The 15,631-nt window shown below is 39.5% G+C and overlaps 1 protein-coding gene across 1 annotated transcript in view; it reads left to right on the plus strand.

The window, feature by feature from the left end:
• RNLS (renalase, FAD dependent amine oxidase) overlaps positions 1-15,631 on the plus strand; it is a 332,737-nt gene that overhangs the window by 11,301 nt on the left and 305,805 nt on the right. Inside the window, exon 4 of the mRNA XM_003409249.4 lies at positions 2,708-2,866. Within this exon, the coding sequence (XP_003409297.3) occupies positions 2,708-2,866 (159 nt within the window). The remainder of the gene's footprint in view (positions 1-2,707; positions 2,867-15,631) is intronic.

Consider the following 15,631-nt stretch of genomic DNA (forward strand, 5'->3'; position numbering starts at 1 on the left):
AGTTTTTATTTGACTTGGACTACCAATAGGTAGGACTGTGGCTGCATTTATTTGTTTTTGTTTTATCAAAAAACAAAAAAACCCACTTCCATTGAGTCAGCTTCTAATATGTGCAATATGATTTCTCAAGTTTGACAGGAAGAATTCCTTAGAAAAGATGGTTTAAGTTGCAGATGTTATCTGTGTGGTACTATTTACTTTCATCATTCTCTTCCTTTTTATTTTTGTGCTTTTCTTTCTAAAACTGATGTAGAAGAAGTGTACCTCGGTGGTTGTCTCAAAAATTTTCCCAGGTGGGTCATCATGGCACTCATCCATAACATTGTTCTTCAGAGAAAAGCTAGAGAATAGCATGCTACTCTGGTTAAGCAGCGCATATAGTTATGCATTGTTCACATCTCTTCAGGCCCCATCTCAGCAGTTCTGGACTGCTGCTCACTAAAACTTATTTGTGGGAAATTATTGGAGAAACATAAATTTGCATTTTCTGTTTAAAAAATCAACAAAGATGGGGGAGAAAATTGAACAAATATATAACAGAAACACATTTGTCTTAGTAAAACGTGTTAAACCTTCCTTTCTTATATATTTCTTACATATTTATAACTATCCATAGGTTGTTTTTCCTTCTCACTAAATATTATGTGCAAGGAAATAGTGATAAGTAAGAGACGGTCCCTGCCTTTGTTAATATATAGTGGATTCTTGTAAAAATGGCATCGGGGTGGCATCTGACCTCCTTGTCTTATCTTCACAAGGGGAAAAGAGAATCAAGATCAACAGCCCAGGGCTGATTCCTATGAGGCAGAGGTCAGACATGCCTCCTCTCTCCACCTTCCATACAAATTCTGACACCAACTGTCCCTCTCACGGCACTCTCTACTTCTGCTGGGTTCGATAATTCATTGCAGTGACCACACAGAATGCACAGACAGTACTCATGATTATGGGGTTTATTAGGGAAGTAACAGGTTACATTTCAGGTTCAGGAACTCTCAGATACAGTTCTTCCATCAGGATAGTTTCTTCCCAGCCTGTCTGGCCACTCGGCCTCTGCCTTGTTCAAGCAAGTGTTACAAAGCTCTTTTAGCTCTGCCAACAAGTGCCCAGAGACACCCGACTCTGCCAGTAAGCCTCAGTCCAAACACAGTCAGCTTTCTTGTTCCATGGGCCAAGAAACCTACTGCTCCATCTCCTGCTGGTCCCTCCTGCCACAGTTTCTCTGCCACAGCTTCTTACCATCTTCAGCATTACAGCTCTCTCTCTTTCTCTTAGTCTCCTGGTTTCAGGGGCTTCTCAAGTGCAGCGGTCCCAAGTCCACTCTTGGCTCTCCTTCCTTGGTGGTGGTGGAATCTTCCCTCTGCTCTGGAATTGGCTCTTTTTTAAGCCTAGCAGGATGGCAAAATTGACAGATCCCCTTGGTGGACTACAATTACCTTATTTGCACAGTCCCATCCAGTCACTTGGGTGGGAGTTACAAGATCAAGAAAGGCCACACAAAAGCCATTTATCACGCCACAGTTCTTTAAGCTTCAATTTTCTTTTCAGTTCATGGTTCAGAATTCATTGTTTTAAATAAATATTAAGTACCTAGTATGTGCCAAGTACTGTGCTATATATGTTATATGTTGTACATAAAAACAAAAAGGGCGCCATTCCTGACATCGTGGACTTACAGATTAAAAGGGAGAACAGCATTAAATAGTCAAAAAATTATTAAAATACCCTTGTGATTAGTGCTAAAAAGAAAAATGTGGTGAGAGGGCACTATAGGTTGTATTTTTCTTAATTCTGATTCTTTTGAAAAAGATAATTGATCCAGTGATAAAGATTTGCATTTCACTTACAAAAGAGCTTTTTCACTGTGTTGAAATTCCTTTAATAGGACATACCAAACCAGACCAAACCCATTGCCATGGAGTCAATTCCAACTCATGGCAAACTCACATATTTGAAAGTAGAACTGCTGCATAGGGTTTTCTTGGCTGTGATCTTTACAGGAGATTGCCAGACCTTTTTCTGAGGTATTTCTGGGTATATTTGAACCGTCAACATTTAGGTTAGTAGTTAGTTGCAAAATGTTTGCACCAGCCAGGGACCTTAATAGGAAATACTGCTCTTATATTACTAGAGAGAAGAAAAGTTAATTGTTTAACACCTTTTACTGAAATTTGTACTGTTTCTGAAAGATGATAAGCTTTAGAGTCAGATGGATATACTTTTAAATCATGGCATAACATTTCTGGATTTCAGTTTCCTTGTCTGTGAAATTCATTAGTATAATATGTGTCGAGTGCATTAGTATAGTAGTTGGAACATGTTGTTGTTGTTAGGTGCCATCGAGTCAGTTCCAACTCATAGCGACCCTGTGTACAACAGAATGAAACACTGCCCGGTCCTATGCCATCCTCAAATCATTGCTATGCTTGAGCTCATTGTTGCAGCCACCGTGTCAATCCATCTTGTTGCGTGTCTTCCTCTTTTTAGGTGCTTAATGAAGTATAGCTATTTATTATTATTATTATTTGGAGCCCTGGTGGTGTAGTAGTTAAGAGCTCAGCTGCTAACCAAAAGGTCTGCAGTTCAAATTTACCAGCTGCTGCTACCGTTTTGTTCACCTGGCTGGGTCCAGTTTGTGGCTATTCAGTTCTCTCTCGTTGGTATGGAAAATCCTAGTTATGTGAACATGATTTTGTTTTTGGAGCAGGTGCAGAAGTCTGCTTCAGACACGGTGTAACCCAGATCAACCTGAGAAATGATAAGTGGGAAGTCTCCAGGGAAACAGGCTCTCCTGAGCAGTTTGATCTTGTTGTCCTCACTATGCCTGTTCCTGAGATTCTGCAGCTTCAAGGTGACATCGAGAACTGTGAGTCTGCTTCTGTGGCCTGTTTCCCGTGGGAATGGGGTTTCTGTGATAGAGTATGAATTCAATTTAACTCTCTCAGCAAAAGAAATATCGTGGATTCTGTGATTTGCATGTTTTAAGAACTGATGCACTTGCATCTCAGATTATATTAGTCTAGGCCAAACTGAAACCCATAGAAATTTTTTTTTTAACCAGTTAAAAGTCAAACGTTTTTGTTATTACCTTTGCCCTCAAAAAGGGTCAGTAATATTATTGCATAGGCAATAATTTGGCCTAAAAGAACAACAGTCTGTTTGTGGCCATCCTGGAGATAAGAAGTGTTTGTATAATTTAAATTATTGCTTGGGTTGCCTCATTTTCTGTATATTTGCTCTCCTGGTTGCCCTCTGAGTATTTATTTGTTTGAGGCAAATGCCCAGTCCTATTGTGAAAGAGAGGCTTAAGGGAAGGGGTGGGTTAGGACTGGCAAGGTGAATAAATTAGGCTAAAAAAATCCACTTGCCATTGAGTTGATTCTGACTCATATGCTAAGGGAACTACAATTATGCTGTAGGAGCCAAAATTATGATTAAGAAATTAAAATTCAAAGGAATTTTCTGTCCAAATAAAGACAAAAAAGAAAATTATTTTCTTGCAAAGAGCAACAAAGTTACATTTTTAGGAAGTTATTGGTAAGGGCTTTTGAAACCTGGAATGTCACATCTTATTTAGCAAATCAGATTTTAGTATTTTATAATACTGAATCATTTTTATATGGAGAGAAACTATTAGATCATTGTAATGAGTATTTTTAAGAAAGCAATTTAAAAAATGAAATAATACATGGTCATTGTTTCCTAGGGAGCATTGATTTTATATTTTTAATTTCATTGGATTGAAGCCTAGTAAGGACATGAACAAAGTTGCCTCCAAAGTTAGCTGGATTATGTGAAAAGAAAGGAGAAGAAAATAGCATAGCATGATCTTGTCATCAGGTGTGGTTCTGAAACAGCACAGAAGTCTCGTTTTGTCGTCCCTCTCCCCGAAAGATCAATCTCAGTTCCCTCTAACCCTGAGAGGACCTGATATGATTCTCCTTTTTTTTTTTTTTTAAAGATTTTACTTAATGAATCAACCCTTTCCCTTTTCAGAAATTTGTTTGTTTGCAGCTGGGGAAATTACTGTTATTTTTTTAATGGTATTATTAGTTAACCAGTTACCATCAAATTAAATGTTAAAAGCAAATTTCGTAATCAAATTTTGTGGTACTGTCAGTAGGACAGAAGACTTTGGAACAAGAACTGTAAGAAAAATGCTAGACAGGCACAATCTGGTGAGGACACTAACCCTGAAATGAATGAACTCCATCAGTGTCATTGTGCCCCTGCCCAAGATTAAAATTTCAGGAAGTGAGCATCCTACTGACCTGACTTGGGCCACATTCCCACCCTGTGGCCAGGGAACGATGGAGTCCTTGATTACAGTCCTGTCCCATTTTGTGTAATCAGTGGGGACAAGGTAATACTCCAAAATAAATATCCATGCTGTGAATTCTTGATATTCATTCATAATCAACTACTAGGCAATATTACCAAGTACAACCAAACCAGACCAAACCCATTGTCGTCAAATTTATTCTGACCCATAGTGACCCTACAGGACCGAGTAGAACTGCCCCAAAGGGTTTCCAAGGAGTGGCTAGTGGATTTGAACTGCCGATCTTTTGGTTAACAGCCAAGCTCTTAACCACTGCACCACCAGGGCTCCTTACCAAGTACAGGGGATTATTATTAAGTCCACTTATTATGCTAATTTGAATTAGTAAGTTAAGGCAGAGTATTTCTAAAAGTTGCTCTTCAGTTCACACTGCATATTTATATGCATTATATGTTTTTAAGTGTATATGTTTCAAGAAATGTTTTAAAACAGTAGATTTATTTGACTGTTTTATATCATGAATACCTATGTAATGGAAATAAAAGAATATTTAAATAATAACTGTTACTAGGTTGATCTATATGAAATTGAGCCTTTGGTCAAAAATGGTTAAATATTGGCGATTTCATGTGGTTCAACATAAACACATAAATGTAGAGGTAGAATAAATTAATGAATAAATTCAGTAACTAGTGATGTAGATCTGAAGAATTTTTAGGATCATAAAGACTACTTTAGCATGTACATCTCATTTGGTGTGTTATTTCTAATTACAGTTCTGTTGTGCATAGATAGGGTCACTGTGAGTCAGAAATGACCTGAAGGCACCTAACAACAACAACATACTGCTCTTCAAAATTTTCCATGTAGTATTGGCAAGTTTTATTACCACAGTCTTTTGTTTTCTTCATCTTTTGAATTGTGTTATTTTTACTTTTTCTAAGCCTTTCGTTATTGCAATTGGCTTAGCATTATTCACTGTGTCTTTAAATAGTAACCTTTGGGTTTGGAAGCATCAGAAACCCACTTGGGCTAACTTAACCAAAAGGGAGTGACCAGAATTCACTAATACGAAAGCCCACCCCTCTGTGGAGCCCTGGTGGTGTAGTGGGTAAGAGCTTGGCTGCTAACCAAAAAGTCAGCAGTTCAAATCCACCAGCCGCTCCTTCAAAACCCTATGGGGCAGTTCTGCTCTGTCCTTTAGGGTCTTTATGAGTCGGAACCAACTCAACAGCACCTAACAACAACAACAACCCCTCTGTAATCCAGTGCTCTTGTGTCTAACTAATCAGGCTTGACAATAGGCAGCCGTTAAGCCAGTACCAGAAGACTCTGAAACAAGAACTACAGGGAAAATGCTAGACAGGCACAGTCTGGTGAGGACACTAACCCTGAAATGGATGAACTCCATCAGTGTCATTGTGCTTCTGCCCAAGATTAAAATTTCAGCAAAGGAGCATACTACTGACCTGACTTGGGTCACATTCCCCCACTTTGGCCAGGGGATGATGGAGTCCGTGATTGCAATCCTGTTCCATTGTATGTAATCACTGGGGATAAGGTAATACTCCAGAATAAATATCCAAAATAAACATGAGGAAGAGAAATTGCATGCTGAGTAATAAAAAATAATAAGCATCCACTGCATAGGTGTTTTTTAATATTTGTAAAATGAGTGAATGACTTATTGGCTAAATGGATGAATAAATGTATTTCCAAAAGACCTGAGGAGCTACTTAAATTTGCTCCAAGTAATTAAAAATAATAAGTGTCCACTGCGTAGGTGTTCTTTAACATTTGTAAAATGAGTGAATGACTGGCTAAATGAATGAATAAATTTCCAAAATACCCGAGGAGCTACTTAAATTTCACTTGGTTATGTAGTGTGTCTCTGTCCTCTGTGTGAAATTCATATGAAAAGAATCCCATGATAGACTTTTTTCTTTCTCATTCCATATTCTGTTTTCATTAAATGTGGATATGTATAAAGAAGGAAAGAGAAACCCTATACTGACAATAGGCCTTATTTATTTAAAATACTAGTTGTCTGTACCTAAGCCCCAGTCTGATAATTGTGTTCATATATTGCTTTTGCTTTCATTCATTTCATTGTTCTGTATGCTGGTTTTAATTCATTTACTTTACGTCAGTTTATTAATTTTTATATAGTCTGTTGCTCTGTATAAGATTTTGTTGAGCAGGCAAAAAGGATACCATGAGTTTTGCTCAGAAATATAATGGTGACACTGTCTTTGGCACTATAGCTGCTCTCTCATGTTAATCTAGACTGTTCTAAGAAGTTTAATCTAAAGACTGTAGGCCCTAGAAATGAAATCTAGAGTCTTTAAGAGAACCTCAGATTTCTAACAGCTTTCCTCTTGGAAAACACTGACACCTTGTTTTTTAAATTGGAATACTTCCCTGTTAAAACCTTATATATATGACTTAAAAGAAGTGTTCATGTAATATTTAATATAAACCCTTTACTTGTTGTCGTTAGGTGCCGTCAAGTCAGTTCCGACTTAAAGCGACCCTATGCACAACAGAATGAAACACTGCCCGGTCCTGAGCCATCCTTACAATCATTGTTATGCTTGAGCTCATTGTTGCAGCCACTGTATCAATTCACCTCGCTGAGGGTCTTCCTCTTTTCCAGTGACCCTGTACTCTGCCAAGCATGATGTCCTTTTCCGGGGACTGATCCTCCTGCAACATGTCCAAAGTATGTAAGATGCAGTCTCGCCATCCTCTAAGGAGCATTCTGGCTGTACTTCTCCTAAGACAAATTTGTTCATTCTTTTGGCAGTCCATGGTATATTCAATATTCTTCACCAACACCACAATTCAAAGGTGTCAACTCTTCTTCGGTCTTCCTTATTCATTGTCCAGCTTTCATATGCATATGATGCGATTGAAAATACCATGGCTTGGGTCAGGCGCACCTTAGTCTTCAAGGTGACATCTTTGCTCTTCAACACTTTAAAGAGGTTCTTTGTAGCAGATTTACCCAATGCAATGTGTCTTTTGATTTCTTGACTGCTACTTCCATGGCTTTTGATTGTGGATCCAAGTAAAATGAAATCCTTGACAACTTCAATCTTTTCTGTGTTTAGCATGATGTTGCTTATTGGTCTAGTTGTGAGGATTTTTGTTTTCTTTATGTTGATGTGTAATCCATACTGAAGGCTATGGTCTTTGATCTTCGTCAGTAAGTGCTCCAAGTCCTGTTCACTTTCAGCAAGTAAGGTTGTGTCATCTGCATAATGCAGGTTGTTAATGAGTCTTCCTCCAATCCTGATGCCCCATTCTTCTTCACATAGTCCAGCTTCTCGTATTATGTGCTCAGCATAAAGACTGAATAGGTATGGTGATAGAATACAACCCTGACGCACACCTTTCCTGACTTTAAACCAATCAGTATCCCCTTGTTCTGTCCAAACAATTGCCTCTTGATCTATGTAAAGGTTCCTCATGAGCATAATTAAGTGTTCTAGAATTCCCATTCTTCGCAACATTATCCACAATTTGTTATGATCCACACAGTCAAATGCCTTTGCATAGTCAATAAAACACAGGTAAACATCCTTCTGGTATTTTCTGCCTTCAGCCAGGATCCATCTGACATCAGCAATGATATCCCTGGTTCCACGTCCTCTTCTGAAACCGGCCTGAATTTCTGGCAGTTCCCTGTTGATACGCTGCTGCAGCCATTTTTGAATGATCTTCAGCAGAATTTTGCTTGCGTGTGATATTAATGATATTGTTCTATAATTTCCACATTTGGTTGGATCACCTTTCTTGGGAATAGGCATAAATATGGATCTCTTCCAGTCAGTTGGCCAGGAAGCTGTCTTCCATATTTCTTGGCATAGACAAGTGAGCACCTCCAGCGGTGCATCTGTTTGTTGAAATATCTCAATTGATATCCCATCAATTCCTGGAGTCTTGTTTTTCGCCAATGCCTTCAGAGCAGCTTGGACTTCTTCTTTCAGTACCATCGGTTCCTGATCATATGCTACCTCCTGAAATGGTTAAACATCGACTAAATCTTTTTGGTATAGTGACTGTGTATTCCTTCCGTCTTTGAAAACCCTTCATTTACATAGCATTATTTCATACTGGATTAAATAGTATCTGCTATTTTTTACCTCTCAACTTACCATAGAAGAGAATTTCTATGGGCTCATACTTCCCTTTAAGATTTATTTAGAGACAGTATTTTGTTGTGTAACGTTGAGTTGATTCTGATCAATAGCAACCCTATAGAACAGAGGAGAACTGCCCCAGAGGATTTCCAAGGCTGTAATCTTTTTTTTTTTATTAATTTTTGAATCTTTGATTAGTTCCCTTTACTTATAAATTTTCCTTTATGAGTTGGTTTCCTCACTTTTTTTTTTATTATTATACTTTAGACAAAGGTTTATAAAACAAACTAGCTTCTCATTGTACAATTAGTACACATATTGTTTTGTGGCATTAGTTAAAGCCGCACAACATGTCAACACTCTCCTTTCTTGACCCTGGGTTCCCTATTACCAGCTTTCCTGTCCCTTCCTGCTTTCTAGTCCTTACCCCTGGGCTAGTGGGCCCTTTTAGTCTCATTTTGTTTATGGGCCTGTCTAATCTTTGGCTGAAGGGTGAACCTCAAGAGTGACTTCAGTACTGTGCTAAAAGGTTGTCCAGGGGCCATACAGTTGAGGCTTTTCCAGTCTCTGTCAGGCCAGTAGGTCTGGTCTTTTTTTGTGAGTTAGGATTTTGTTCTACATTTTTCTCTAGCTCTGTCTGGGATCCTCTATTGTGAATCCTGTCAGAGCAGTAAGTGGTGGTTACCAGGCACCATCTAGTTGTGCTGGACTCAGTCTGGTGGAGGCTGTGGTAGCTGTGTCCATTAGTCCTTTGGACCAATCTTTCCCTTGGTTTTCTTCATTCTCCCTTGCTCCTGACTGGGTGGGACCAGTGGAGTATCTTAGATGGCCGCTCACAAGCTTGTAAGACCCCAGATGCTACCCACCAAAGTAGAATGTAGAACATTTTCCTTATAAACTATGTTATGCCAGTTGAGCTAGATGTTCCCCGAGACCATGGTTGCTACAACCCTAAGCCCAGTAATTCAGTCCCTCAGGAAGTTTGGATGTGTCTATGGAGCTTCCATGACCTTGCCAAGGCTGTAATCTTTACGGAAGCAAACTTTCTCCTGCGAAATGGCTGGCGAGTTTGAACCACTGACCTCTTAACTACTGCACCACCAGCGCTTCTTGGAGATAGTATAGTGTATAGAAATATAGAGGTGTAGAAACTCTGCGTCACACTTCCGAGTTCAAATCCTGCCCCTGACTCTTATGTACAAGACGTGTGACTTTTGGTAAGTTACTTAGCTTCTCTGGGCATCAGTGTCCCTATCTATAAAATAAGGATAAACAATTCTGTAGAAATGTGGACTTGTGTAAAAATAACACTGGCTTAAAAGGAAAGAATGTACTCTCTCTTATGTAACAGTCCAGGTATAAGCAAGGAGCCCAGGGCTGGTATGGGAGCCCCATGGTGTCAGAGATGCAGGCCCCTTCACTAGCAAGATTAGAATGAAAGTATCTGTTGTGCTTGCGGCATGTCACGGGACCTTTATCCCTGCATAGAGAGGGAGAAACAATGTCTGCTCCATCATGGCACACTATGGCTTATGCAAACTTTTTAATGTAGGTGTGGCAAAACAGATGGTATTACATTATAACTGTTCCAAAATAAAGGAGTGGGGGCTTTGTGAAACAATGTCTTCATTTCTCTTTTTTGTCTCCTCTTCTGAAGAATTTGACATTTAGTTGAAAGGTACATACTTGCCTAGTGTGAATTGGGCAGACTGAGGGCAGGTGAAGGAAAACTGAGTTGCATTCTTTAAGTTTAGCCAGAGTCTAAATTCTATTATTGGTCACCAATGGAATTTCAGTCCCATTTGGCAGGACTGCTTCTCTTCCTTAAACCCAGGATCACCAAGCCATTGTTACTGCTCTAAATCTAAAGACTCTTAGTCTACAATCTACCTTGGTCTGCCCTCCAGGCCTCCCGTCATTCCTTTCTTCCATCATCAGAACACTTACTGATGATGGACACAGTGCTTAAGAGCTATGACTGCTAACCAAAAAAGGGCCGTGGTTAGAATCCACCAGCCACTCCTTTGGAAACGCTATACGGCAGTTCTATTGTGTCCTATAGGGTCACTTTGAGTTGGAATTGACTCGATGGCAACGGGTATTTTTTGGTTTTGAACAATTTTGTTTAAATGTCAGTGAAACCTAATCCACCCAGGTATGGCTAGTACTTAATATTCAAAAGCTATGTTTTCAGATTTGCTTAGAGGAAGGAAAAACAGGTGATTGCAGAAGCCTATGGGGATAGGGGGAGGGAGAGGAGGCAGGTAGTGGGTGTGTGACCTGGGCACTGTTTGAGAGAGGGTGCCAGTGGGCACTTCCTCTTGGTCATCACAGTTTTGATCACCAGGTGTGAGAGATCATTCAGCAATTTAGCACTAATTGCCCTAGGCCCTATTTTCTGTAGATAGGCCCTGGGTGACTGTTACTAACTGAAATAAGAAATACAAGAGAATGAGGAATTGTTTTGACTGAAAAAAGATAAAGGAGAAAAAGTTCAGAGGATTGAGAAGCCAAGAGTATCAGATATTTCAGAGCAATTAAATAGGATGAAGAGTGATGACTTACCCAAGACCAGCTTTGGTGCAGAAGCTGATGTGTACCAGGTTGATGAGTAAACATCCTCCTCTCAACTCCCACCTCCTCCCCCCATATTCTTCTCCTACTCCTTGTCATTTTGCTCAGTGGTTCTCAAAGTGTGTCCCTCAACTAGCAGCAGCAACTGCAGCACCAGGGAAATTGTTAGAAATGCAAATTTTTGGCCCCACTCTAAAAAAAAAAAGAACTTGCCAGCAAGTTGATTCCTGGTGACCCTATAGGACAGAATAGAACCTCCCCACAGAGTTTCCAAGAAGCAGCTGGTGGATTCAAACTGCCGACCTTTTGGTTAGCAGCTAAATGCGTAATCACTGTGCCACCATGACCCTCGCCTCACCATAGACCTACTAAAACAGTGTGAATTTTAAAAAGCCCTCCAGCTGATTCTGATACACACTGAAGTTTAAAGTCACTGATTCAGCTCATGGAACTAAGAAAGAGTTGTTTCTTAGGAGAAGATCTCATGGATTCATCCAAAAAAGCTATAGAGATTTCCAGAATGTAGAGGGTTTTTTCTTCACTCAGATGTCCTGGTCCCTTGGAAATTATTCCAAGGATTATTGAGATCCCTGTTTGTAGTGGGCATAGTTTCTCTGAACGAAAGTTATATTTAAAAAAATAAAATTGTCTTATTATACCTGATCTGTAGGCATTAATACCTAGAAGAGACCCCCTGTTAACCTTCTCAATGAATGGTATCAAAAGTGGGTAACAAACTGAGTAATGATGCTGTTTTTATTCAGAATAAAGGGTGACCACACCTCCAATTTGAGATAGTAATGTCCTGAGAAATTATTTATGAAAAATAAATTGGTTTATTAATCTTCATTTTGACAAGACAACAGTTAACTGTCCCAACACCTCTTCACGTATCTGAATAATATAACTACAAGTTAGGTCTTATCTCCCTCAACAAAGGTGAGAAAAATTATTTGGTGATAGCCATCCTCAGGCCTGAAAAGAAAGACTAGAATGGTACAGCATACTGTGCTGACATAAAGGGATTTGGGTACAGAACGTTTAGCCTGCCTGTAGTGGATTATTTTTGTTGTTGCTGCAGTTTTTTTTTTAACCCTGGATGAGATAATACATGCATCTGAATCACCTGGTGGGCTTGTTAAAACACAGATTACTTGGTTCTGTTCCCAGAATTTCTGATTGAGTGTGGGGCTGAGAATTTGTGTTTCTTACAAGTTCCCAGGTGATGCTGAAGTTCCTGGTCCAAGGACCACATGTTTAGAACCATTAACTTGTCTCAGAAGGAGCACTGGTGACGCAGTGGTTAAGTGCGTGGCTGCAAATCGAAAGGTCAGCAGTTTAAACCTGCCAGCCACTTGATGGGAGAGAGTAGCAATCTACTTCCATAAAGATTACAGCCTTGGAAACCCTATGGGGCAGTTCTGCTCTGTCTACAGGGGTGCTATGAGTTGGAATCGACTTGAGGGCAGTGGGTTTGTTGATCTTTCAGAAGCAGATCACCAGGCCTTTCTCCTGAGGCACCTCTGGGTGAATTTGAACTGCCAGCCTTTCAGTTAGTAGCCAAATGCTTCTAGGTGACTCACTCTACAGAGCAGGTGATTGTCACGTGCAGCTGGAGTCAAGAAGTACTGCCAGAAAGCATCAGCCTGCTCACACAATTTTTATCTACCTGTCTGGCATTTTATTTTTGTCTGCGTTGATTCTGCTAACACTTGGCACAGCTCATCATGGATTACTCTTGAGTCTGAGTCTCATGCAGCCCACTGCCTGGGACTTGTTGGCTCATGCCTTTATCTGGCTTCTTAAGAGGCTCTGCTTTGCCTCTGCTTGTACCAGTTTTCACTGATTTTCCCTTGCCCTTCATCATATCTGGCTGAGCCTGACCCATCAAAGGCATTGACAACTAGAGGATACCTTAGCTTACTTGAAAACCATGAATCCTAAGAAAGCAGAGTCTGGTTCTATCGGGGGAAGGCATCAAAGATATGGATAGTGGTGGGTATTGACACATGCCTGTAGCTTTTGACCTTGCTGCTCAGCTAAATTTGACATTGAATTTGATTGAGAAAGGATCTTTTCTGCCACTGTTAAAAAACAGTAACAAATATGGTTTATAGATCTTAGATTTAGAACTTGAGTAGAAGTTATTTTCTGAGCAAGACCATGGCTACTATTACATCTTGAAAGCAGTTTATTTTTCCTTGAATATTGGTTCCACCATGAAGTAGCAATATTATAGCTTCTTTTCTAGTACAGTGTGAGAGACATAATGTAGAAGGGATTGGAATATTAGGTAGCTAAAGGAAAAGTACAAAACTAATTTAAAAGACCTCGTTTACGTGTCCACCTCTAGTCTGTTGCCAAAGTCACTTTAAAGGTGAGTAATTTATTTTCATGGAAGTCTGCACTTATCGGATTGGTTCTGAGACTGTGTTAATTAATACTGTAGCATTGTACTAGAACACAGCTATCCATCAACATTTTTAGTTGTGCTATAAATTTCAATTTTTAAGAACTACATAGTTTGGTATGTCAAGAGAGTCCTTTCAACATTGCATTTTAAAAAGTATTTTTTAATATTTGTATTAGCTATATGTAAAACATACCACCATGTCATAGACTGGCTCCTGAGTCAGTCTAGAATTTGCGTAAGGGTCTTGTTTAAGAGCCTGCTAATTAATTTTTAGATTATATCCTTTTTGTCTTTTTACTTGAACTTTGTCAGTATGTGTCTTAGTTATCTAGTGCTGCTATAACAGAAATACCCCAAGTGGATGGTTTTAGCAAATAAATTTATTCTCTCACAGTTCAAGAGGGTAAAAGTCCAAAATCAGGGTGCTGGCTTACGAGGGTAAGGCTTTTTCTCTCTGTCAGCTCTGGGAGAAGGTCCTTATCTCCTTTCAACATTGTGGACATTCCTTGGAGATCTCTGTGTGTCTTGGCATCAGTCTTCCTCTGGATCTAGGAGGTTCTCAGTGGAGGGACACCAAGTCCAAAGGACATGCTCTACTGTCAGCTTTTTTCTCTTGGTGGTTCTGAGGTCCCTGTCTTTCTGCTCGGTTCTCTCTCCTTTTATCTCTTGTAAGATACAAGCCACATCCCAGGGAAACCCCCCTTACATCGGATCAGGGCCGTGACCTGAGTAAGGTTGGTGACTTAAATAAGGGAGATGCGTCCTATCCTAATCCTGCTTCATTGACATAAGAAACATAACACAGTCTTCTTTAACATAACCTAGTCCTACCTCATTAATGATAGGCAGAGGTTAGGATTTACAACACAGCACAAAATGGAGGGTAATCACAACACTGGGAATCATGGTCTAGCCAAGTTGACACATATTTTGGGGGGACACAATTCTGCCCATGACAGTCTGAAAGATATAACTTATTTCTCCTACTATTACTGCATTTTTTTTTTTTTGTCTTTCCTTGGGCAGTTTTTGCTTTATGATTTTTTGATATCCTGTTATTTGATTCATAACAGATCTTCATTAGATTTACACCTTTTTGACTTAAAAAGTTCTGTTTAGTCGCATTTTAATTTTATTTCAAATCAACCTTGACTGATAAGTGAAATACTCTTCTGCTCTCTTGCTTTCTATCACTTTTTCAACTTTCAGTGAATTTTATCAGAGAAGGATAAGGAAGAATACCTTTATGAATTTAATTAGAACTGCTTATTTTCTTTTTAAAATATTGCAAATAACATTCAGCATTTTTGTCTTTAATGGCATATGTGTAATTTTAAAATTTTAGTTGTCAATTTATTCTCTATTTTTAATTTAACTTTTTGTTTTGTTATAATTATAGATTCTCCTAGGAGTCCCCTAGAGTGGTGCAAAGGATTTAGCACTTGACTACTGTCTTAGTTATCTAAAAATTAGTTATCTAGTGCTGCTATAATAGGAATATCACAAGTGGATGGCATTAACAAAGAGAAATTTATTCTCTCACAGTCTAGGAGGCTAGAAGTCCAAATTCAGGGTGCCAGCTCCAGTGGAATGCTTTCTCTCTCTGCTGGCTGTGGGGAACGGTCCTTGTCATCGGTCTTCCCCTGGTCTAGGAGCTTCTCAGTGCAGGGACCCCGGGTCCAAGGGGCTTACTCTTCTCCTGGTTTTTCATTCTTGGTGGTAGGCAGTCCCTGTCTTTCTGCTCACTTCTCTCTCTTATATCTCAGAAGAGATTGACTCAAGATACAGTCTAATCTTGTAGATTGAATCCTGCCTCATTAACATAACTGCCTCTAATCCTGCCTCATTGACATCATAGAGGTAGGATTTGCAACGCATAGGAAGATCACATCAGATGACAGAATGGTGGACGATAACACCATACTGGATATCATGGCCTAGCCAAGTTGACACACATTTTTTGAGGACACAATTCAATCCATCACAACTACTAACTGAAAGATTGGCAGTTTGAACCCACCCAGAAGTGCCTCGTGAGACAGGCCTGGTGACCTCTTCCAAAAGGTCACAACTTTGAAAACCCTGTGGAACAGTTCTACTCTGCACACATGGGGTCAGCATGAGCTGGATTCAACTGCAACAGGTTTGGCTTGTTTTGGTTTATAGATTCACCTGCAGTTGTAAAAAATAATATAGAATACTCCCATGTACCCTTCA

This window comes from Loxodonta africana, chromosome 16, assembly GCF_030014295.1.
Source record: "Loxodonta africana isolate mLoxAfr1 chromosome 16, mLoxAfr1.hap2, whole genome shotgun sequence".
Lineage (NCBI taxonomy): Eukaryota > Metazoa > Chordata > Mammalia > Proboscidea > Elephantidae > Loxodonta > Loxodonta africana.